The sequence below is a fragment of the Heliangelus exortis genome, chromosome 2, assembly GCF_036169615.1.
Source record: "Heliangelus exortis chromosome 2, bHelExo1.hap1, whole genome shotgun sequence".
Classification (NCBI taxonomy): Eukaryota; Metazoa; Chordata; class Aves; order Apodiformes; family Trochilidae; genus Heliangelus; species Heliangelus exortis.
The window spans coordinates 44,525,044-44,551,115 of record NC_092423.1 but is presented as its reverse complement, the minus strand read 5'-3'; the positions used below and the strand labels follow the sequence as shown (position 1 = coordinate 44,551,115).

The window sequence follows — 26,072 nt, the reverse complement described above, 5'->3', positions numbered from 1 at the left end:
TTTGCTTTACCACGCTGAGCTCAGAGCCCTGCTGCTGCTCCTCCTGCTTCTTTGAAGCCTCTCTGCATCTCTTTCTGTTTGAATTCAGCACTTCCGAGTGCAGGTTACCTTTACCTTCTGTGCTCATTTTTTACTGCCTCTTGCTGGTTTACCTCATTCTCTGCTTTGTTGTCCTCCTCAGGTGGACTTCAAAGAGCTGTTTGTTGGCTCGGTAGAAAATCCCTGTTTGCCTGTATAGCCCTTACATAAATCAGGATGTGGTGAACGCTACTCACAAAAGAAAAATGTGTCTGGAAGGACCTTATTGATTTCTGTCATGGTTTAGGTCCAGCTGGTACCAACCAGGCCTCTGTCAGCTCCCCCTCCGCCCCCACTGTGGTACAGGGAGGAGAAAATAGACCCAAAAGCTCATTAAACAAGGCAAATTTATAAGGATGTTTTCTGTGATAGTGGCATCTGAAATTTTTTGGCTTAAATTGGGGGTGGCTGTGAGAAAGGGGGAATTCAACAAAGACATTAAAGGAAAACATTGTCCATGTTAGCTCTTCTGTCTTCAAAAACCACTGTATTTGATTTTCTTTTCACAGAATGTCTTTGTAAGCCCTTTCACCTCTTTTCCTGTTTACTGCAGCTATAAAACTTTTTTTGTCTCAAAACCTATTCTGTAACTGCCCATTTGACACCCCCATATCACCACATCTCAGCCATCTCCACAAGTGATGGAGTAAACCTCTCGGGAACTCCTGAGCCCAAGAGAGGACAAGGACACGGTAGAAAGAGGAGGCAACTGGGGACAACCGGGAGAGTAGAGGCATCTTGCTGTCAAAGGTAAAATCCATCCCTATTTACTGTGCTACTCTTAAAATTAATGAGCTAACATTGACTACGAGGGGAAAGAGAACTGCAGCAGTTATCTATCTCTAAATACCCTCCAGAAAACTGCTTTTTCACTTTGACTGTTTTGCCAACTGATGTGGAGAGGGGAGAACATGGAAAATTCTGTTTCGAAGCTATCAAAGGCATTAATGGTATAAAGGTATTCTAGAATTCTGACGTGAAGCATCTCCAGTCTCTGTGCAGCCCAGGAAAAACACTTTGAATTTTGCTAAAATCAGATGCATCATATTTACAAAATCTGTATTTATGTATTTCTATTTATCTATATATTTATGTATGTATATATCAATAATACACTATTCATAATTTTAAAAAAATTTTGCTTTTGGTTGTTGAATCTATAGACTGGTTTTAAGAGGTTCCTAACAGGCAGTTATGAAAAGCAAGACATTGCTGCAATGCTTACATTCACAGTGTCTCAGGATCACACATAAAAAATATTATCAGGAAATATTTTCTACTCATACCTGTATCTAGTGATTCAACATCTCTATATATAGGAGTTTATGCATGATAATGAAGTGGAAATTAATAGCGCAGTTGTCATACCTACAGCAGAAAAATAAATGTAGGAAATAATTACATTATCATCATAGACTGCAGAACCGCTTTTTTTTCTTATCACTCATTATTTTTGAATAAGGAATTTGGTAGGGTTGAGTGTTATATTTGTAACAAGTTTCTCTGCATTGCACATGCCAGCTGGCTTTGGAAACAGCCCTGGTGCCCCAAGAAAAGCTAAGGCAGGTCTGTGAGGCATAAGCAGCATCCATTCCCAGAGCAGAGGACAAACACTGACTCCAAGCACCCTTCTGCATATGGATCCCCCTGTTTCCCTGCACAAGGTGGTCCCACTGGGCAAGAAGGGGTGAATTCTTATTCCTTCCTTGTCAATACCAGAAATTTTCACCTTTTTCTCTTTTTTTTATTACTGAGCAGCAATTTTTAACTACAGAGACCATGCGGTGAATAGTGAATTAATCACTATCATTCATATTATTGCTACATCTTAAAAGCAATGATTATTACAAATGATTCTTCACTCCTGGGAAATCTGTGTCTTTGAAATTCTTTCAAGGTGCAGTCAACCTGTATGCTAAGCATAGCTTAAGACACAGTGCACAGTAAACACAGAAATGTCTTAGAAGTGACAAGGCAAACATCTTTGAAATAGTGTTTTTTGAAAGAACCGTTACTTCTTAAAATGTGAACTCTTAAGTTTGCAAACAAGATGACCTTTTATCAGGCTTATCTGATATCAGATATCACCTTATCAGAGGTGATACCTGAATACAAAAATAAAATAAAGGGTTGCTGAAGCACTGACTCACGTTTGCAGAGCAGATCAGAATATTTTAAAGAATTCTATTGCAGTTCTTCAGAAATGACAAAAAGGAAACATCCTCCCAGATTGTTTCGGTTTTCTCTAAACTGGAAAACTGAAGCTGGGCAGAGCAGGCAGAAGCAATATGCAATAAGCAAAAAGGTGTTTTAGCAATAGGCACAGCCAAGCTGCTCAGCAGCTAACCCAGAGATCAGCAGCAGCCTTTCTGCAGCAGTCCAGAGCTCAGCACTGCAAGTGCTGCTACGTAGCCCTGGGAACACCTTGCTGCTGCACACTGGGATTTTTTTGTGCCCACACATAGAAAAGTAGCTTATATGTCACTGTACTATGTGCCAGTATCTAGTCCTGACCAGTTCAGATAAAAATATGTTTATGCTGCTGGCTTCTTCAGTCAAGACACTTTTATAAGGGTCTTTATGGAACAGGCCAAACCTTTCCCACCCCAGCATGCACAAGAAGATCCTGACTCTTAGATCAGATGCAGGTTTTGTACCATTATTCACCATTACAAGTATGCAGAGCATCAGTTTTTCCATGTCACTGTAATGATAAGGAGCTCACTCATTGACACGGAGGCACTTTCAGGGAAACTGACAGCACCCTTGTGCTCACACCTATGCATATATGGGAATGCTTGGCAAGCTGCAGTGCAGCCTTTTTGTTGGTACAGCTTCTCTTGTCCAGCCAGTGAGACCAAGACTGCATGTGGCAGTCCCTCTCTGCCTGGAGGTTGGCCCATGGGCTCGATGCAGCACAGAGAGAGGCAGAAGCCACCTTGGGAGACCCATGTCAGGACAGCCAGACATTTACCCCTTGCTCTTTCTTGCACAGGTATCTGAGATGAATCCCACAAGCCAGTTCCTTGGCACAACAGAATATGACTACGGATATGATGAAAACACTGCTCCATGCAATGAAGGAAACAGCTTTCGCAGGTTCAAGTCCCTCTTTCTGCCGATCCTGTACTGCCTTGTGTTTGTCTTCTGCCTTCTGGGAAACTCCTTGGTCCTTTGGGTTCTCCTGACCAGGAAAAAGCTGACAACGATGACTGATATCTGCCTGCTGAACCTTGCAGCCTCTGATCTCCTCTTTGTCGTGCCTCTCCCTTTCCAAGCTCGCTACGCTTCAGACCAGTGGGTTTTTGGCAATGCTATGTGCAAAATAATGGCTGGCATTTACTACACAGGTTTTTACAGCAGCATTTTCTTTATAACCCTCATGAGCATAGACAGGTACATTGCAATTGTCCACGCAGTCTATGCCATGAGGATACGGACAGCCTCTTGTGGCATAATCATCAGTTTGATTCTGTGGCTGGTAGCTGGCTTGGCTTCTGTACCCAGCATCATGTTCAACCAGCAGCTGGAAATAGAGCAGTCTGTGCAGTGTGTCTTCACGTACCCCCCAGGCGACAATACCTGGAAGGTCATTTCTCAGTTTGCAGCCAATATCTTAGGCCTCTTGATTCCCCTTAGCATCCTCATTTGCTGCTACACGCAGATACTGAAAAACCTGCAAAAATGCAAAAACCGGAACAAGGTCAAGGCGATCAAGATGATTTTCATCATTGTCATAGTTTTCTTCCTCTTCTGGACTCCCTTCAACATCGCACTCTTCCTGGACTCTCTGCAGAGCCTGCACATCATCAATGACTGCAAGGCGAGCTACCAGATAGCCCTGGCCCTGCAGCTGACAGAAACCATCTCCTTCATCCACTGCTGCCTGAACCCCGTGATCTACGCCTTTGCTGGGGTAACATTCAAGGCCCATCTTAAAGGACTCCTTCAATCCTGTGTCCGTGTCCTCTCCAGCCCTGCTGGAGGTGCAGGGACTGGTCAGGCATTTTCAGCTCCCACCCAGCTCTCTGGCTGCTCTGATAGCACAGGGTTCCTGTGAGCCCACCTGAAATGCTTTCTTCTGCTGTCAGTAGTTTGCCTAAGGTCTGAGGTGGCCCTGGAGGTTGTACCAGGTGTGCAACATTCCTCTGAGAGGGCCAGCATATCTATACCTCCTTTTGGGATATGCTGTGACCTACGACATAGAAAGTGGCAGCATTAGTATCCTAAGAGCACCTGAGCTTTTGAAAAATAGAGACCTTGTAATCTTGCCACAGAATGATTTTTAATTTAGCTTTAGAGCTCTTCTAATAGATTTTAGCAAGCTGGGTGCTTCCTCTAGTATTTATTTACCCCTCTGATGAAAACATCACTTCTGCCTCACCCCAGTTATGCTCTGCCTTGTGGAAGCTGTTCCATACCTGCATCCCTGAGGCAGGTATGGGATACCCTCCGGAGGAAGTGGGGAAGGAGACAGGCATGGATTAGTTCACATTGCAAAGAAGGCATCACTTCAGCCACTGTCCCCATCCCCCCTTTGCTGCAGCTCCCAGATACAGAGGCCCCTCAGCTCAGGGCTCAGTTGCTTTGCTGTGGGACACTCCCCAGGACATGTCCAGGAGGTCCTTGGAGCTGCTGCCACCCAAAGCATCCTTTAGTGGTGATGCCTTCAAAATAGCAGAACAAGCCCCCAGGTGCCCCCTACACTGGTCACTGGTGAAGCCTCTATGTTTGAATATGCATCATCAAAGCAGCCTGGTCTGCATCACCACTGGAGGTGTGGGACCTCCAGCACTGAGCTTCCCCACGCTTGCTGCTGAATGTAACCACCACCTAATGCCATGTAGCACACAGGCTCTGTCTCTTTTTTCCTATATCACTATTTTCTGCCATTCTAAAAATGCTTTCTTTGAATAAACATATTAACTGCACCTTTTTTTTTTTTTTTTTTTTTGGCTCCTGGGTGTCTTTCTAATAACAAGATTAGGATAAGAAAAGTATGATTTTACTGATTTTTGAGCCGCTGTCATGTAAAATACATCTGAGGGAATTGAGAGGACTCCTGAAGCTCTTCAGCAAAATCAGTCTGCTGAGAAAGATATGTTCTTAATATCCCAATAAAATTTCACAGTGAAAAAAATTAAAGTTATGCTGTGGTAAACTTACTGTAAACAAAAATTTCAAAGTTAAACAAGAGAGTACCTAAACCCAGGAAAAACAGTGTGGGTATTGTGAAGGACTGTATTTTCTAGGGTAAAGAGGAGGGCCCGATCCAATCCAGGCTGCATGGAGCTTACAGCACCAAGGAGCTGCCTTCTAGGGTATAAAACATCTGTGGAGAATCTCCTGCACTTTTTTTAGGGCTTTAAATTTCAGAGAATAATCATTTCGTACCTGGCAGGTTTTTTTTTCTGATTGAAATCAGGCAGACGTGAAACAAACAATTTTCCCTGATCACTTTGTTTTTTGAACAGTTGTGTAAAAAGACCAAAAAATAAAACAATGACTACTTTTGGTAGGTAAAGGTAGTGTTCAAGGATTCTGTTTTTAAAGCACAGATTTGGATCAGATTTTCAATCTTGCTAGTCAGAAGAAATAGTAAGGAATAAGGGATAAAGTCCCTAAATACTTATTTTTCAATAACTGTTTATTTGCCTTGATGAATTTCAAATGTCAAAAAGGCCAAAAGCACTGCAGTGTTGCAAAGTTCATGCCCCTTTTCAGGTTGCTATGTCATTCAAAGTGATATGCACCAAACATGCCTCAGACATGCACAATTCTTTCCAATGCTATAATGAAATCCTGCAAGTGTGAACCTATTATGTCCCAAAGATACTCTCCTGTCATTAATGCACCACTGTTCTCAGCAGTAGACTAGGATTCTCTCTGGGTTATGAGACAAGAGCCAAACTCTTACATGTCATAGAAAAAAATCTAAGGAGATACAAAGCAATATTAAAAAATTCTTGCACTTCTATGTACTGAAACAGCTCTGGATAACAGAACCACACTAGTAGGATAGTATCAAGGAGCTGGTACAGACATTTTTTCCATTATACTTTTCTTTTCAGGTAGAAACTTGTCAACCTCAGTGTATTTTCTTCTGCAGATGCAAAAGTCTTCCTGGAATAAAGGAGGTAGCAGATGCACTACTTCCTCAGTTTCAAGGGTTTTGGCACAAAGTAAAATGGGTAAAATAATTTTGCAGTCTGCTCATAACCAAAACAAAGAGTTTTCACATACCAAGTTGTTGTCAGCTGCAAATATCACTGTAAAAGCGCCAGGTAACATTCAGGTTTGATGTCACCTGGGTTTCCTTGAGCTGTGTGTGGTAATGTGAATATATATGCCAAAATATCTAGCCCACTCTTGTTCCATTAAATTAGTGGAAAATTGATCACTTTTCTGAACAGGACAGAATAAGGGAATTATTGCTGTACATAGAACAGATCTAATCAGATGTTGCACAACTAAAGCAATTGAAGTTTCTCCAAGCTGTAACACCTCCTACCACTGATATCAGATTGCCAGCTAAGTTGTGAAGTACTGCTTTTCATGTTTGGCAACATTTCCCTAGCTAGTTCTAAAATGTGTCTGAACTTGAACTTTCTAGGTACTGATTTTCATCTACCATGTTTCACAGCCCTCCACTTTCCTGTGTCTTGTTTCTCTGCCCTTCTGTGGTATGATGCCTGTGACACTATGATAGGAAGGTCTGGCCTTATTCTAGTCAAAGACCACTTAGCGGTGTGCAACAAAATGTACAGATGTGCATTTTCTCAAAAACACTTCCCAGACCTTTAAAATAAATAAAATATAATAAAACTGTTCAAAGCAGTGCAAAGGACAACTGGGAAAGCTAGAAAAGCAGGAACATCATGTAAGTATTGTGCTGTTGGTGATCACTCCTGGGTTTTATCTAGCCTATGACTGGCAAGTTCACAGCTTTTGTAATGTTCCTCAGTCCTATTGACTTACCATGGGGTAGCTCAACCTTAAGAAGATGTGAGAATGAATTTTAGATGTGTCACATTTGAGCCATCTCCCCAGGCTAGGGACATGAGGAATCTGATTTGATGAGTGCTCCTGGGATATTAAAGAAGTAAACACGGGACATCATTCTACAGGAAGAAAAATTCTTTGAAGTGAGGTTCTGCCTATTCAGGAACAGTAGTTGGAGGTTCTGCACACTTTTGCTGTTTGGCACCATGAAGCCACCCTTTCCACAAGGAAAAATGAAGATCTGCACTGGGTGTCAGAGCAAAGTGCTGGTTTGTTCTGTGTCAGCATCCAGGTTTTCCCTTATTGTGTAGCAGGTCTGTGACCTAGGTAAGGGGCTATGCCTTCCCAATGGGAACAGTGACAACATACAGGAGTTGTAGAAAACATCTATTTTCCTTACCTCTTCTACTTCTAGGGAGAAAAACTCGGTGTTAATTTCTGACCAAATACTGGAGCTTCCTTTATTCAATATCTTTTTAATTTGGGGGTTTTTTTCCTGCATTAGGTCAAGCTATATCAAAACTAACCAGAAGAACACAAGCAGAGCTCTCAGTTAAAATGATTATACAGTATGAAAAATGTGAGAATCAGCCCACAGTAACCACTCCTTAAAGTGATGTGGGAAATCATACAATTCTTCAGGATGATACAGCTCTGGAAAAAAATTACATTAAAATTGTGGTATAAACATGCTAGAGAGTAAGTCTGTGCCTTTGTCTCCATCCTTTCCTCACAGCACACCTCTTTCCTTTTCCCTATCAATCTGAAGGTTGGCAGATCTCAAATTCTCAACCTGGGTGAAACTGCTCTGTATGCAATGTTGGTGAGTGAAAGATGCTGCTGAATTCCTTCAATCTCACTATCACAAAAATATGTCAATGTCCTGAAATAGCACTATATCTTTTTAGTATTGTCTTGTGAAATACTCACTGACTATTACTTCTTATTCCCAGGGATGTAACAAGGGAGAGGCTTCTTAAACCCTGTAAACACAGACTGTGTTTTCTGAGTGTCTTCTGCAGCCCTGTCACCCAGTAGTACAGTATTTCACCTAGCAATATGGTATTGGTATTGGTATTGGTACTGGCAGGCCACAGGCTTTGTTTTTACTGAGTGTGCTTAGGTTTGCCTGGCTTTGTCTGAACTTCCCTTGACCCGCTGAAAGCTTTATTTTTGTTTGGTTTAGCTGCAACAGGTATTTTTCTGAGCAAGTGGCTATATTTAAGTTGTCCTAGTTTCGCTTATCTGTGTGGCACAACCACAGTTTTCCTACAGATAGTAGTAAAAAGTTCTTACTCTTTCTAACATGACACTAGCATGAAGCTGCAAGGTAGAAAAATACAGTCCTACTAAGACAGTGGAGGCTTTGATAAGTAGGGACAGAGGAAGAGTTGTAGAGGGACCCTTTCAAGAGGGATCAACAAGCTGAAGCCATAGATCTAAGGTCTCAGGGGTATTTTAAGAATAAAAGCATTTAACTTAAAAATTAGCACAGTTAGTGCTAAAAAATTAGTACAGTTTGATATAAACCAACAAGTGTGTATTCAACAAACATAACTATTTTTTTGTTTTTACTGCTGTTAAGCTATTTCCACCCAGAAGTATTCATGTCTTTTTTTTTTTTTTTCTTTTTTTTTTTTTTTTTTTTTTTTTTTTTTTTTCTTTTCTCTTTTCTTTCTTTTTCTGAGATAACTAGATCTGGAAGCATAATGATTGTTGGATCATAGTGCTAAAAGTTCAAATACACTAATAATAAATTCTTGGATTTATGTATAAAGTGTTTCTTTTTTGCCCAGAGCAGAGTTGTGAGTATTACATTTGCTCCACATATGAGGCCAACTGGGGAGCATTGAGCACCTTGGTAGACAGACTTGGCAGTGGCATTCCAAATTTATGAGGTTTGTTTGAGATCCACCACTGAGTTTAGTGAGGCAGGATGCAGTAGTTATTGGGATATGTATTTTCCAGGGCTTGACATCAGTGTTAAAAATATCCAGGTAAGAACTACTTAATACCTTCTCTGCCTTTTTTAAGATAAGTTTTTAAGAAGAGTTGGGTCAGTCAAAATCAATGACCACACACTATAAGTACCTGTAGTCTTTACACTAGAATGTTGGCTGCAGAAACACACCTCACATTGTCTTCTATCTGATACCTTGTATGGGTTTTGCTTTTCCAAATGAGAAACACATTATAACCCAAAGACATTACCCAATGCAGACCCCAAATGCATTAATAAATAAACTCAGTTGTGAGATACAAAACTTTCTGTGGTTTACAGGGTTTTTTTTCTGAAATGACCTCATAATGCCACTCAGTTCTGAAGCCTCCCTGACTTCAACTTTCTGTAAGAACCTGAAAATCCCAGAGGTCTGCTGAAACTGTGGAGACCCTTCAATGACTTCCATCATCAACTTTTCTCTCTCTCTCTCTCTGTCAGCAGTTCCTTTTTTCTCTTGACCTGGAGAAGATAATCAGGTGTCCTCACTTATCTATCCCAGTACACTCCAGTGTCAGCTAGTCAGGCTGTCCCCTCTCCTGATGGATCAGCCTGTTGTCCTCCTTTACAGTGATTTTCAAGGTAGCTGATAAATTGTCAGTTCACAAACTGAATGAAGCATCATGATGCATGTACTCAAGAGGAGTACAACATGAAGGGGAGACTGCATTGATATTTCCTTGTGTCGTTCTTCCTGTGGACAGATCAGAATATCTTAAGAATATGTGGAACATCCAGTTTATTACACATCAGCTATAGAGTCTTACTACCCCAAGATTCCATTATATACCCCAAAGCTGTAGGAGCACTATGCCACCTGAGCCACTAACAATGCAACTTTTGTGTGCCATCAATAGAAACTGTGTTTTGCTTTTATGTATCTTCCTGCTTCTTCTAAAACGCAGCTCCCCTTTAGAACATGAGGATATGAGGATGCAGGGGAAGAGGAGGATGGCCTCTGCAGCCTTACTTCTGTGACTTGATGGGAGAAGGTACAGTTTTTGTGGGCACCAGTATGGTTCATTCTTCAGTGCCCCAATAAATCTGTTTCTCTTTCTGTATGGGTCAGCAGCAGGACCTGCCTTTAGATCCTCAGCAAAGCACAGTAAATAAAACATATTTAGCTTTATCTTTTTTCCCAAATAAAGAATGATTTCTTGTCACCAAAAGCCCCAGAAATTTCATTCAGGTTATCTGAAGCATTTGATTAGGCTATAACCAAGTTTTATCAATGTACAGGTTAGTTGTCTAGCCTAAACTTATTGTCTAGGCTCTTTCTGTCTCTAGAGAGCCCTCTCCATGCTGTGATTCATTGTAGCCTAAGGAGGAGGACCTTAAAACAGAGGCATACCTACCTCTGTCTTTTGACTGTAGAGGGAAGCTTTACACTGGGTAGCCAGTTTCCCACTAAGGGTGGCAATTCCTACAGCCTACAGCACTCAGTTAGAAGGAGTCTGGATTAAATTGCCTACTAACTGACCACAGAAAGTCCTCCTGAATGCTCCTTCTTGTGCTCAACAGAAGCTGCCCCAGGCACATCCCTGTAATCTTGAGGACAGTCAGCAAAACGTCTGCTGAGAGCTCCTGTGGATGAAGACACTCAAAAAGTTTCTACTGCAGTAACATGCTTACTGAACTCCTTTTTCAACACAAAACATCTTCTTCATCTAATTGCAGCATAAAAAAGCAGCCTGGAGCACACCAGAAAAATGGGAAACTCCATAGGTGTGCCCCTTCCCTCCTCATGCTGTCCTGCTTTGCCTGAAATTCTTAAACGTGCTTTGACACAGGGACTGAAGTCAGCATTTCTCCTTCTACCTGGGAGGACTAGAATAGGATACAAACTGCAAGGCCATCACTTAATCTTTGCTGTGATCTTCAGTTATTTGGTCCAGCTGAGGCCCAGTAATTTCTATTTAGGCAATCTACTTGGTAATTTTACCAGTATTTTTGCCAATGATGAAATGTCTCCAGCTCACCATTTCCTTCCAAAAAAAAAAAAAAAAAAAAAAAAAAAAAAAAGGCTTATTCAAGAAAAATTGTTCAAGAAAAATTATTCAGGAAAATTAAGTCAGTACCCTGAGTGTATCCCCATATCTTGACTTCAGTATTCATATAACATTCTAAATTTAAGGCAACAGTATTACTGTCAGAAAAAAAATTAGTTCTCTCTTACATTTAGCTGTTGGTAGAGTAATAGGTGCACATGGAAGTTTGGTTCCCTTGCTTCATTTCAGTCATGGGTGGAGTTGTGACAGCTTTTAGAAAGCCCCAGATGAAATAAGAGAGTTTTGGAGCAGAATTTTTTTCTTTCTTTTTCGATTCCTCTGTTTAGTACAACCAAGCAGTATTTCCCTGTTCATATAATTTCAATTAATTAGAATGGTGAAGTTCATGTTCTCTTGTCTTCCCTTCTTGATTTTTCTAATGCCATAGATGGAGAACTTTAACAGCCCTCTAATTTTATAAGGCAACCAATCTTCACCTGGTAATGTGTCTGACTTTGGGTGGCTTTTCTCCCACTGCTTCCTTCTGCTTCCATCTTCTAGGCAGTTCTTTGGACTAGTTCTTTCCAATAATTTCTAACAGGCTGTGCTTTCTAGACTGATGAATTCATTCTTTCCCCCTGGATTTCTTCTGAGTCCCAACATTCCAGAAAAAGGGATCTCAAGGTGGCTCTGCCCTTTCTAACAGGCCCTTTCCTCTATAATATAATAATAATTCAGTTAAAATAAAAAATTTATTTTCAGGTGCCAGAAATTAAGAGTCTAATGTGAGATATTTATTATCTTTTGAATCTCTCTTTTTTAATCTTGATCAATCTTTCTAAAGTATTTTCCAATTATTTGATTATTATTTCATAAATAAATAGTCCCTGATTTTGACAGGTCAGAGCAGTTGGAGCTCAGGCAGCCCAAAACCACTGTGTACCATCTTCAATTTAAGCACTCAGACGGGAGGCAGAAAAATTAAAACTCTTTCAAAACAATGTGGGCACAACTGTGCTTTCTTTCTCAAATTACACGTGAATAAGTGAATCACTTATTACCTATCACAAGGATCCATCAAACCCATTACACCAAACTTAAGACTGCTGCTTACTTCACAGATTATGAAACTATCTCGTAGGTCTTCCAAGGATGACTTCTTCCATCACCTTGCCTAGGACTGGACTGTGCAGGAAATGAAAACAGGAATTTATCCATTCCCAAGAGGCTTCAAATTTTAGCAGTTCTATCAATACATGGCTGCTTGCAGGTTTGTACACATTTTTCCCCCACATTTTTTTTGAAAGCACTGTGTGCATACCATGCTTGCTATACAACTAGGCCTTTTTCCTCTCCTATGTGGGAGGGATTCAAACTCAAAGAGCCACACTTCCAAAATTTTTGCCATCATGGGTTGGCTCTGCTCATTTCAGCCATAACTGCTTTTTGCTTCACAAAACTGATGGAGCAAGCAAAAAGAAGGATCTTGATGACTTCAGAAAGTCCCTAAAAAAGGCAGAAGAAAGAAGTAATCACCAGTGTTGAAAGAAAGGGAGAAAAAAAGGACAAGAACTACTTCTGGTACCCCCAGATAATTACACTCATCTGTAGCTTCTGGGCAAACTCCAATACTCCAAAGGAGCCCTACTCTTTAGAGCCCAGATAAGCCCCTTCTCCAGGCAACCATACCTCTTTCTTATGGGGCAGCAAAACCAAAATGTCTTAGGCAGAACTTCTGATCCTGCAAGCCAAGTGTTTTTTTTACCAGGCATAGAAGTTGACAAAAAAGGAAACTTGCAAACAAAACTCCTGTACATTGAGTAGGAAGAAATGTCCTGAGTGGCAAAAACTACAGTTTTTCAAATTCAGACAGCAGTGCAGAGGGAGATGGTGTGGAAAGAAAATATGTCTTTGGTCTCCCTATTACCCACTGTGTCCCTTTTATGCCTGTCCCTGTAGGGAAGGCTCTTTCTGCTCATGCTTGAAGGTTTCCAGTGGTCTGCACTCTACATTTACAGAAGAATCTACACAGGCCCTTCCAGATGAGGAGACTTCCAGCCTCTTCCAGCCATCACAGGGGACCCTTCTTCTACTGCAGTCCTCAGGGACTGCTGAAACACCTCTGTGAGTCTCTTTTATACTCTCTGGATCACATGTGGTCATATTATGTATCTCTGATTTTATTGAAACTCCACAAAAATTTTCTAGGGAATTACAAAATCCAGCTATGATTGTAGCACAAGCCGGTCTTAGAGCTTTTCAGGAATACTGCAGGAAAACACCCAGCAGTCTTAGAGAAAATGGTCACAGCTGCTGCCAAACCCCCCTGAATTTCTGAAAAAGATAGCCTTGCTACAACTGAACTATAAAATTGTAAAAAGACTCCTCAGGAGGATAAATAACTGTATTATTAATCAGTCCTGGTTTACAATAATCACTTATAGAGGCATCAATTATCACTCCAGCAGCTGGAGGCTGTTGCAGCTGCAGTGAAAATGGCACCGATGAAATGAATGTTTTAAAAAAATAAATGCATGACACCAGCCTGTACACTCAACTATGTTTCCTGCCTTTAAAGCCAAAATAAAATTTAACCCCTTTCTGTTATTTTAATCCCTTTCTTTTACTGCTCTCAGTCCTGCAATGTCACCACGTCAAAAAGGGAGTGAGCTGCAGGTTCCAGTTTATCACATATACAACAGCCTCTTAGAGCAAATGGCTTTGCAAAAATTACAATAGATTTTCAGAGAAGTAGCCTACAATACAGAGCACAGTGTGGTGTAGATTGCAAGAGCTGGTCACATAACTATAGGTCTACCAACACAGTGCTCTCCCTGACCTAATTAGCTCTGAGTTGTCTGGACCTTGACTTGTCTCTCTTCACAATGCTCATCTAAGGCAAATGTGATGCTGTCAGACATGACACTGCTTTGCAGAGTATAAATGTGTCTTCATTTTGCTTACAGATTCTTTTTCACTAGTGATGATGGAAGGGAGAAACATGTATAAATGTAGAAAAAGAAAAAGCCCAGTCAGTTGCAATGAATGTGAACATCTTGGTGGAGTTGTTTCAACAGTCATCATTTTGGAGACCCACACACTTTTAATTTTGAAAGCACACATTCTCTATGCCAGGCATTTCACACCCCTTTTGAGCTACGGAAGTGTCTACAGCAGTTAGAAATACTTGTCCTGAGAACAGGATTTTATTCATTTTAACCACCCAGTCTTAATCCTCTTGAAAGCTTCAGTGGTTCAGACACTGACTGCTCCAACTACTCCAGTTCCATCTGGAGCAGAACAAGTAGACACTCATGAAGTATTCATCCCTCATCTCTGAACTTAGCCTGCAAATAGCACTTTCAGAAAAGAAGAACTATACCCTTGATTCTTGTAATATTTTGCAATACATCACACAGGAAGTGCTATTTCCTATTTTCAGATGTAGAGGGTAACTATGTGTTTTTCCACAAAGAAGAAGATGCAACCAGACATAACAAGCTTGATAAATCAGTGAGTAGCTAATTTTTTTCCTTTTTTACAGATAAATTTGCTTATATAGATATAAATGCACTCACTGGGGAAGTATATGTGCCCAATATCCGTGGCAATAGAGTTACCATTCAAGCAGAGACATTATCTGTTAGAGCAATAGGGTTTTGTGACTAGCTTGCAACTCAGGATAAGGCTAAAGGTGAGAGCAGAGATTTGGACTGAAGAAATGGTGTAGAAACTTATCAACTTTTTTTTTATACTAGAAACTTACTGGGTCTTGGTTTTGAAGCTGTTCTAGGAGGTCAGTAGCTTGAAAATGCATTCTGATAAAAATGGAAACTGATCAGATAAGAAATCCTTCACACTTAATCTAGCCTCTCCAAATTTAAGCCCCATCATGCTCTATCAGATGCAGATGGCAGATGTTCTTTATCACTATACTATCAGATGACTTCTTTGCATTATAATACGAACGCATTTGATCTGTTAAAGATGTTTCATAATCATGTTATGAAGGGATATATTCTTTGGGATTGTTTCCTCTTTTTAAGATGGCATCTCTGATCCACTCCGTTAGAAAGCCTTTATTCTGTATTTCACATGTATCAGTCATGATCTGGCTTGCAATTTTTGTTAATCAGGTTTTACATGAACAAAATTTATCACTAATACACTGGAACTGTACCATTTTGATGCACGAGGAGAGGTGAGCTCCTCTACTTGGATAAAAAAGCCTTGCCACTTGAGTATTAGCAAAAAAGCCACGATAGCTTAAGAATTTTTAATATTTTTAATTAATGCAATTTGCCAGGAATAGTTGTCAGAACCAGAGCAGCGGGCTTGAACTTCTCTGTGTGGAGACCCTCATAGCAATAACATGATAGGGGCATGATTCCTATGTTTGCCTATGTTGGCAATCTCTGCTTCAGACTATTATTTTTCCTTTATATACTCACGTTCATCCCTAGAATGTTTGTGACCACAACTGTTGATTGAATTAATCTGAATTCAGTGTTTTATCCGAAGCAGTTTGAGAATTCTGCAGGGATGAAAAAAGCCTCACCAGTTAGGAGGCAAGCAATTCTGAAGAGATGTTTCTAATGCTCATCTGTTATAAAAGAGGCACATGTTTCCAAAGTGAGGTTTAATTTTGGGATGGACTGCCTTTCCCCAGTCATATACCGAAGAGGAATCCTGTGGTCCCTACCACATGAAAAGATGTATTTGAGGGAAACTACCTTCTCAGAGTCTTGCATACAGCTTTTAGATTACTTTTCCATCTTTTCCTTCAGTTTTCTTAATAAGTCAAGAAAAGTATGCATGTTTATCCTTGCTCCCTAGGATGTGTTTGGTGTCTGTGCACAGTCTTCTCTGTAGTTTTGCCTGTCTAGAGACTCCTTCTGGAAAGTTAAAGGCAAAGTTAAAGAGATACAGATGTTAGAAGGAGACAGTAAGCACCTCTCTTGCAACACCTGCTATCAGGATATGGGGCATTAATTTTCTTCATTTAAGTTTCAGTTTTACTGAGTGCTACACTGTACTTCTCTCTCTTCATAAAGTGCCCTTGATGCTTCTGATGCATTCAAGTTGGCTGCAAGTCATTAAGCAATTTCTTTTTCTGTATGACAAACACTGCCATCTCTGACAGGAGGAGAGTGGGGGCAGGGTGAGTAGTGCTGTGTTACCCATTCATACCTTTCAAAAGAGAAACCTCATCTTAGGCTGTAAGAAGGGAAAGAGAACTTCGGGGATCATTCAGTTTGAGATAAGCGGCTCCATTAATGCATAGATGCTCTTCTAAATAGTAATTAACATATATTCTGATTTCTGTGAGGAAACTGAATCCCCATTAGAGTGCAGCAGACTCACTGAGCAGAGGTAACTCTCATCACAGAGTAGCAACTCGGGAATCTCTTTGCTTGCATTACTGTAAAATGGACATGTCTGATAGTCATAGCAGCACCCAGACACTCCCACAGCTAAAGGTGACACACTGTAAGTCTCAGCTAACACTCCCGAGCTAGCAAGGTTTCTCTCAAGGCAGCTAAAATACAGAAGTCTGAAAAGACAGGATCCAGAGCTACATCCGCATTACAAGAATCTCTGAGGTTGCAGTAGCCTTGGTTCTGCACATCATTGTCCTGCAATAGCCACGATCATCAAGTGTTAACAGTTCTAGAAGCAGACACTGAAAAGCATGCTGTTAATTTCAATAAGTGCAGCTACTTAGAAGAGACCTAACTAGAAAGTAAAACTACTAGACAGAAATTTGGTTCTATCCTGGCTCAGAGTAGAACACCAGATTAAAACTAGGTCCTCTGGATCCTGAATAGTCTGTAATTATGTATCCAGAAATAATCCTTTCCTCAAACAGATGAATAGGCTGATATAAGTTTAAGATGCTTCAGAAATTTCATGTGCTACAGGTCAGGGTGAACTACTATGTAATTAAATAGAGCTTCTACCAAAAAGCAGACAGGGGTCCTTCCCCTGTGTCACTCTTGCCAAGGGCAGAGTTTCTTCTGTTACATTCAGTCTTGCAGAGCTCAAGTTCAGTGCAAATGAAGTGGTGGTTTTGAGAATGTGGTCTCTGCAAAAGGCATCTGCAATCACACAAGGTAGACCTCATCACTGAAAACAGTGCATGGTGGGGATGCAAGTTGGAAAAGGAGTAAATTTTGCTGCACTACATGACCAGGTAGGGTTCACAAAACAAGTTGGGGCAGACACAATACCCAAAGTCTTCAGTGTCAGGATCAGTCTGTTGCCTTTCTCAAGAGAACAGGCATCAGGCTGCTAGGAAAATGCAGATTTTGAAACCATCAACCTGCTATAGCTGTCACCAATCTATTATGAAATAAATGCCTGACAAATGCAGTCATGATGGCAGTGCTTTTACCAGGTGGCTCTATTTGAGTGGCTAACACATTGATTTCACTTCCCCACTAAGTGACCAGGAAGGACAGTTGGTCCCTCCATTGCCCATCTTCATAAAATATTCTTCCTGGCTTATCTTGAGATACATGGAATTTCTTCCATTTTACCTGGGGACTAGGAGACCATAGGGTTTCTCAACTTTTCAAAGACCAAATTACCCAAATCTATGCTTCTGCATCTGGCTCAGAGTCCTAGTGAGGACTAGAAATGGGAGAGGGTTTGATGACAGGAAAGGCTGACATCAAAGTCACAAGTCTGTACCTGCCCCTACTATACCAAAACTTCTCTGAAGACTTTCAGAGCTGTGCAGCATAATTACCTCTCAGGCTGTGTCTTCTTCCAAGGGAAGTACAGTCCCTCGAAAAGTCCCCAAAACAAAAATGGAGGGAAAGAGTTTGGGCAATCCTTGCACTTCCTCAGTTCCTATGTCACCTTATAGGATACACTGAATAACAAAGAATGAAGGATGGTATCATGCAGCTCCTGCACATGAAGAATTGTTCATTGTACACTCATAGTGATGGTCATATCTCCTTTCACCTTTGTTCCCTTTCCAACACACTTAGCCAATCTAGATTTTGGAGTGCCTGAATCAAACCCGTTAAGCAGATATAAAATTTCTTTCATCCCCAACTGCGGGGGGGGAGGGAGAGGTGGGAACGGGGGAGGTGTCTTTCAATTGACAGGAAGATGCCAAAACAAATAGAGGTGTTAGTAGGCTATGATGATATCAATTGTTATCTTTTATGTCATTTGCCATGCTGTTTGCCTTTCTTATCTTTCTACAGGACTGAACACCATTTCTTGCCAGAGCTCCCTAAGGCTACCTAGGAGCTACCACACTTCCATGGCCTACGCCTGAACCACACTCACAAATATTTGCCATTTTAACCCCAAACAACACTGTCAACTTGCTGCTCTGCAACACCCAGGGTCCAACAGGTGGGTATGCTTGGTACTGTGCAAAGCTCATTTCCACTCCTCCAGTGACCTGATTCCCACAGGCACTGGGGCTCCCAGGAACCCTGGGAGTTCTGCAATTTCATTCTCTGCCACACCTCAACGTAGTAATGTTTGTGTGCTCAACAGCAAACAGATTTCCACACGACGACATCAGCCTCTTTCAGTGTCCTCACTGTCAAGCTTGGAGCTTTCTCTAGTTTAACTCCTTTTCTTCCTTTCCAGACCAACACACCATGGAAAACTACACCATGGATGCACTGGACTTGTCACTGACAACAGAATTTGACTATGGCGATTCAGCACCATGCACAGGAACCGAGGAAAAACACTTTGCAGCAAAATTTCTGCCACCACTTTATTCTTTGGTGGTGATATTTGGCCTCATAGGCAATTTGCTTGTTGTCCTTATCCTGGTAAAATACAAGAGATTGAAGAGCATGACTGACATTTATCTCCTCAACTTGGCGATTTCTGATTTGCTCTTTGTATTTTCTCTCCCTTTTTGGGCCTATTATGTTGTTCACGACTGGATTTTTGGGGAGGTGCTGTGCAGAATTCTCTCAGGTGTCTACCTCCTTGGCTTCTACAGTGGGATCTTTTTCATAATCCTGCTGACCCTAGACAGATATCTGGCCATAGTGCACGCAGTGTTTGCCTTAAAAGCACGGACGGTTTCCTACGGCATCCTCACCAGTGCTGTCACCTGGGCTGTTGCTATTTTTGCTTCAGTTCCTGGGGTTGTATTTCACAAAACTCAAAAGGAAAATTCACATTATACTTGCAGTGCTCACTATCCAAACGATGCCATAATAAATTGGAAGTACTCCTATGTTTTAAAGATGAACATTCTGGGACTCGTTGTTCCAATGCTCATTATGATTTTTAGTTATTCACAAATCCTAAAAACATTATTGAAATGTAAGAATGAGAAAAAACAGAAGGCAGTCAGACTTATTTTCATGATAATGATTTTTTACTTCATCTTTTGGACACCATTCCATATTTGTTCTTTTTTGCATACATTTCAAATTTCACTTTTCGAACCAAATTGTGAAATCAAAGGTCAACTGGAGAGGGCAATCCAAGTGACAGAAACAGTATCAATGATCCACTGTTGTATCAACCCTGTGATCTATGCATTTGCTGGAGAAAAATTTAGGAAATATCTTTATGCCTTCTTCCGAAAGCATGTTGCAGTCCACCTCTGCAAAAAATGTCCAAATCTTTATCATGAAAAGTTAGAAAGAGTTAGTTCCACATTCACACCATCCACTGCAGAGCATGACATCTCTACTGGACTGTAAAAATGTATCAAAATATTGGTTAGCAAATGTTGCATCACTCGCTTTGCCTTAAGGACTGGCTGACATTATTTAACATCTTTATATCAACTACTGCTGAAAACTGCATGACCCTCAATTCTTGTGGTTTACAGGATTTTCCATTCTTAAACTGAGAGAAGCAGTGATTTCTCCAGGAAATGTTAACACCATAGCTGGATCACATAAAGATTTGAACGGGGCCCAGAAGAGTATGACTCTGTTTCTTGACCTAAATACTATCCAATGAACAAATGGCAGTAAGATTTGCCTGGGGGGAATACAATATTGAAGAGACTATGGAGTGATATCTCATCTCACAAGACGCATTTATTATTATCTGGACATTTTAAGAAAAACACCGGAAGCAAGTTTTAAGGATTGATGAACTCATTTACTTCCCAACATCAATGGAACACCTTTTGGAAGTGACTGCATTCTTTCTGCAACATGGACCAGTCTTTGATACGAGGATGCTTTTAGTTTTCTTCATTCCTTTCTCCCCATCCTGCTCTTTTTTCCCTACATGAACAAAAGATGTTTCTGTAAAAATGAATGAATACAAGATATATGGAGATAATAGCTCCCCTGTTATGGGAGAGCTGACTGATCTTTATCTTACTGGGGCCACTTAACCCAAGGATTTAACTGTTAGCTAATAGTATAGTAATTTAAAAAAATAATCCTATAGGGTATGTTATAGTATTTTTTTACTTTAGTTCTTTAATTCTATGTGTGCCATATCACTGTTTTGTTGCTAACCTTTTCCAGAGTGGGATTTTAATGGGCAAGTGTGATTTTTGTGGGTACAATTTTACAGCTAGCTGCACATACCAACTCTACTCACAAGAAAACATTGCATTAAAAAAAAAAAAAAAAAAGAAAAAAAGGTTTATTTCTGACAAATTATATTGCTTCAAGAAAAACAGGACTTAACCAATAAAGGCACATCTGTAACAATTTGCAAGGCCACCTTGGTATTCGCTATGCAAGAGTCTGTATGAAAAAAACATCAGGACCTTCTGAAGGATTTTGGAGACAATGAGGACAGTACTGAACAGAGGCATCCCTGGTTCTGGACACATAGATCATGTGTAGAGGAAGACTTTACGTGGCAGTTTCAGTAAGTGTGTCAGGCTGGGCTACTCCATGAGAAAGACATGTTCTCCACATACACAGTAAGTCTGATGTTTGGGATACACTTTTAGGCAGTCAGTAGCTGCTAACAGCAGAGGAGACATCCCCAATTTACCTTCCCAGGAGAACAGTCCCCATAGCCAACTGGTGCCTCAATTAGAACAAGATGCTAAATGAAGACTGGAGACTGTCAGTCTACTGGTGCTCTAAGGCCATTTATGCCATTACTAGGTGTTTCCTAGTAAAATAAAGTGATATTCTAGTGATTTGATGTTACCAGAGAAGAGGGAGGGGCATAGTGGAGAACTTCTTACTTCAAACTGTAGGGCAGGGCAGGTGAGCACTCCATCAAGCAAGTGCCCTGCTTTTTTGCCCATTTACTTCAAAGGGCACTGCTCATGCATGTAGAGCCTTGCTCATGGAAATCCAGAGGGCCAGGCTCATCTAGCCTCCAGGCAACATAGGAGAGGATTCCACACTACTCTTTGCTGATTCAGATACCTAAAGTAACAGCAAATCTCTTCAAGGTCCCTCAGTATTTGGTGGGGAAAAAGAGATGCCTGAGCCAGAAGCAGACATAAATGGCCTCTGAGGAAGATTCCCTGCCTGACTGCAGGAGACTGGAAATGCCAGCCTCCCAATTTAGGTATCAGATGCCTTAATGTAAGTGGTGCAAACACTCTTCTCCCTCTAGCCTTACGGCCTCAAGGCTTCTATTAGTTGTTAGCTTTTTTTCTAACAACTATTACAATCCAGCCACTACCCTGTGAGCTTAATAGCCACAGTTAGACTAAACAAAAGACCAGTAACTATCCTCACAGTAAACCTTCTTGCTCGGAAATAATATTTTTCCTTTCTTTTGTACTTTTTACTGCACTAAAGTGGAAGCACCTTTTTAATATTAAAGCATAACTTATCTCAATGTGGTACGAATCCTGCTGTAGCTGTGCTATTTCTACTGCTGTGTTTTATTTTAAACTCTTTTCTTATTGCAATTATGTTTCTTCCTGTTTTCGTGCTAAGGCAGTGAAATTAATAAAATCTAGGTCTGAAAAAAAAAAACAACCTATACCCTGCAGCCCACGTTCTCCTCCTGGGCCAAAGAGCATCAGCCTTGCTGTCAGAATGGAGTTTGCAAAAAGATGCAACTATGGACTTAAAACACTCGCAATACCATGTTCCAGGAAAGGAAACAAAACCAAACAAGCAGAGAACTGCCTGCCCAGTCCAGAAGCTACTGTAGTTGGCACAGCTTTTATTCACCCACAAGTTTGAGAAGAGTGCATCATGACAGCTTCAGGAAAAGTCTGGGGCCACAGATTTTAGATGGGTGAAATTTGACAGGTAAGAGAAATAGGGATGTGTATAGGGGAGCAGTATTTAAAGAGAATTCCAAGTTTAATGTGCTTCTGCTTCACAAAGTCATTCTCCCTGTTCCATTGCCCCAATCCCATTATTCAGCCTACAACCTACACCTGCTTCTCTCCCCTACACAACTTTTTGTTTATCCACAATGGGATAAACTAAATTCTACACCCCCTGCCTTTGCTTTCTGCTTTGCATTTTCTGTTTTGTTCTGTCAGAAAATAAAACCCAAACAACTAAACCTAAAGATTAGCTTCTTCTTTTGTGCCCAGACAGGATAATCCTTGATCCTTAGTTGCAGTGTTGCACTGAGACAAGGCTCTAGATAGTTTGGTGTCAGATTTTGAATATTAATCAGCCAGATGTGGCTGCAGCATGGTGTAGATACAACCAAGGTATCTCCAAATTAGGCTTGCAGGACTTTAAGCAGCCTGGTCACAGTGAGATGGAGCTACCCAAGGGGAAGGTTTAAATCCCTGTGAAAGAGAACACAAGGCAGAGACATGGGGGAAAGTTTACATACAGGAGACAAATATTCTGTAACTCAGGCTCTGCAGGAAAAAGCATTGAGAGAAAGATATTTGCAAGACTAGAGAAGCAGGCAGGTACAAAGAAATTGCGATGAAGTAAAGGCTTGTTAAGAAAATGCCACAAAACACACCAGAATTTTTATTACAGCAGAGAAGCTAACACAAGGAAGAACCACTTTAGTGCCTGGGAGGCATCTGTGCTGCTCTGCTGAAATATTGAGGAAACAAAAGAAAGCATTTAGGAGGGTGTACAAGTAGTGCCAGAGCACAATATATAAATAAATAAATTAGAGAGGGGAGCTCTGTGATCACTACAGGTAAATGGTTGTTTTACAACAAACACTGAACTACAAGTTCAAAATTTTGGGCACTGAAGGGATAATGCATTGACTGGGCTCTCAGCATGCTTATGAAAAAAATGCCCAGGTGCCATGGACAAACATCTATGCACAGCCTCAAAATGAATCAAACAGTGTAGTTTATGCACAGGACAGGATTGGATTGACCTTCCTGTTAGGAGACACTACTACCTCGTGTTCAGAAGGATGTGGGGAGGAATGTCCCAGACAGCAGAAGGTAACTCTGCTGACTTTGCTGACTTTCAGGCAGACTTCCTAAAGAGCAAAAGGAAATGCAGCAAAAGTGCATATATGGTATTGGTGAGTGCTGAGCAGTACTCACAGCCAGCCACCACATTTATGCTTGCCATTGGTTTGTCTGTGGTAAGTGTATAATGGACAAATAGAGACAGAGTGAAATTTCTGGTGCACAGGGATGTTTCTGTCATAAGCCTTCTTTGTTTGTTAACACACCTGTGACCTCATGACATATTTTAGATAAGACAAAGGTAAACAGAGTGTAAAATAAGAAGAGTAGATTAAAATGGATAAATAGGAAAAAGTAGAGGCAAAAATCAGACAATGGCTTTGTTAGCTTTAACAGAGGCTAGTAAAGTAATATCCAAAGCAATCAGAAGATCAGAGATAAATACATTAAGTAGAACACTAAAAGATTTAAGCAAGTAAGAGAGACTTTCAATAAAATTCCAAAATAAATACTACTCTTTCTTCCAGGAAAAGTTACAAAAGGGATAAATCCAAAGAATGAAAGGAAAAATGTACAAAGTACCTTGTTCTAGTTAACAAATTACAAACAAATGAAGTGTCAGGAGAATGACATGATGCCAACCAGGTTAAATGGCACAACAGGCAGATGGTGCTCATTTTGAAGTTTAATTTTGCTGCTGTTTTCAACTGGCCTTCTCCTAATGGCTACTTGTCTACATTTAGGAACTTGTTCTATAACCCAATGACCCTTCCCCACACAAGAGGGGGAACTGACAAGAAAGGAGACCCATGGGTTGAAATGAAAACAGTTTTAACACAATAATAATAAATAACTACTAGTAATCCCAACACTAACATGAAATACAAAGTTATACTCATCCCATATAGTGATCATGAGCTGTGCTCTCCCATCCTTCCTGAATGCCAGATGTCAAACACTGAGAGCAGCACAGCTTCAGAGAGTGAAGTCACAGCAAGGAGGAGAGAGGGCCAGAGGGGTAGAATGGAGGACAAGACCCTTGAGGGACAGTGTCCAATGAGAAGGAGTGCCTTTTCTAGCAAATATCCCAATTTATAATATATATATATATATGTATATATAAGCACACTTTATACCTTTATAGTGATATTTATGGAATGGAATAATTCTGATGCCCAGCTTGGGTCAGCTGCCCTGGGTTTGCTCCTTTCAGCCCTAGCACCCAGCCAGCTCAAAACTGCTGAAGATCTTGATCACTATGGAAACCTGCACACCATGGCTGGCAACAAACTAAGCCAAAGCATGATGATGACTTTGGTCTCACAGCATCGACTGCTGCAGTCTTTTAAAAAATTGCAGCTTCCCAGAAGAGAAAATTGATTCTGTAATTGCATCTCAGCAAAACCGGGACAATAGTGTGGTCACTGTGGGTTTAAAAGCATTACACATTGGTACAGTAATTAAAAAAATATTAAGCTAGTGGAGGAAATGAAACCAGTAAATTCTGGTGCATTCAAAATATCAGTAGCAATCAGTGCAAAACAAAGAAGAATATTTTTCTAGAAATAAGGGATAAAAGCATTGCTTTGTACCCACATCCCGGTTGTGCTTGCCTAGTGGGATCTGTATTTGTTTCAGAAAATGGAATGGTAAGGAAAAGAAATGTTGTATGAGTCTGTATAACTGCCAAGGAGATCTCCAGTACCTGTGGCAGTGAGAGCAATCTCAGTTTGAGTGTTTTAAGCCTGCAGTGACTGAATCTGAGAAGGTGAGGCCACAGCACTGGGCCAGAGCAGGGCAGTGTTATCAGATACAAAGGCCAATGTGCAAAACTGCACAAACCTTCAAGTGATGACCAGCTTTGCAGAAGTGTCTGCAAGGTTATGCCAGCTGGATGCTAACCATGCAGCATTAACCACACAACCTATCCTGATACCAGGCTTTTTAATTGGAATGGAATGGAAACCAAATGGATGGAAGTGAAGGAGCCACTTGGGCATAACTTGCAGGGACACTACCATGTGGTATGGACAATTACAGACTAATCTTTGGCACCCAAAAGTACTTTTTGTTTCCTGGGTGCTGGTACATACCCTTGTCACTGTGCTGACTCTGCCCATCCTTTCTGTGACCTAATTTTCACTGGGAAGAAACCTGGCCTGTGATTTTCCCAACCTGCCTGATCAAAGGTCTGGGATTTACCTGTACAGTATTTCTGATTCACAGTTGAGATGGCACCAGGCAGCATCCATCAACCTAGAACTAATATACCTGGAAAGAGCAACTTGTGAGAATTAAAGGCCTATATAAAAAAGAGATTCTGAGAGCTGAAAATTTGTGAAATGCACAGCCGTGGCCCAAAATGAAAATCTATTGTACTATGATAGCCCCTTATGTATAAAATAGAGCAGCATATAACAGAAGCCTGGTTAAAATTACTGATGTATATGAAAGTATATGATAGTACTAACCTAATCTGGACATGGATTTTGTGAATATAACAAGTACCAATGAGATATAATTGGAGGAACCAATGGAAAAAGTAATGCATTCAGTCTGTGTTTGCATCTTCATCTTCATTAGACCTCTTCTCCAGATGAGAAGGATGATGTGCTGTGCTGTAGTTTGAGACTTTGGTAAGAGTGTTGTGAACTGCGTACCTGTGTACCTGTAAGAAAGAAATCTGCCATTCTGTCCTAGGCTTTCCCCACCT

General features: G+C 40.8%; 2 protein-coding genes across 4 annotated transcripts; both read left to right on the top strand.

Annotated features, from left to right (window-relative positions):
• Positions 1-718: 718 nt before the first annotated feature.
• Positions 719-4,276, top strand: LOC139792478 (C-C chemokine receptor type 8-like). Its single transcript, XM_071735837.1, has 2 exons — positions 719-828; positions 3,074-4,276. Exon 2 carries the CDS (start codon positions 3,083-3,085, stop codon positions 4,136-4,138), a length of 1,056 nt encoding a protein of 351 aa, XP_071591938.1. The 5' UTR covers positions 719-828; positions 3,074-3,082; the 3' UTR covers positions 4,139-4,276.
• A 10,216-nt stretch (positions 4,277-14,492) lies between these two features.
• LOC139792477 (C-C chemokine receptor type 2-like) lies at positions 14,493-20,741 on the top strand. 3 transcript variants are annotated; one of them, XR_011724289.1, is made up of 3 exons: positions 14,493-14,580; positions 18,288-18,441; positions 18,685-20,741. XR_011724289.1 is itself a non-coding variant. In XM_071735835.1 (2 exons), exon 2 carries the CDS (start codon positions 18,696-18,698, stop codon positions 19,764-19,766), a length of 1,071 nt encoding a protein of 356 aa, XP_071591936.1. In that variant the 5' UTR covers positions 14,544-14,580; positions 18,685-18,695; the 3' UTR covers positions 19,767-19,816. The 3 variants fall into 3 exon arrangements, 2 of the variants coding, with proteins under 2 accessions (XP_071591936.1, XP_071591935.1); XM_071735835.1 differs by lacking the exon at positions 18,288-18,441 and having other exon boundaries at positions 14,544-14,580; positions 18,685-19,816; XM_071735834.1 differs by lacking the exon at positions 14,493-14,580 and having other exon boundaries at positions 18,306-18,441.
• Positions 20,742-26,072: the final 5,331 nt, after the last annotated feature.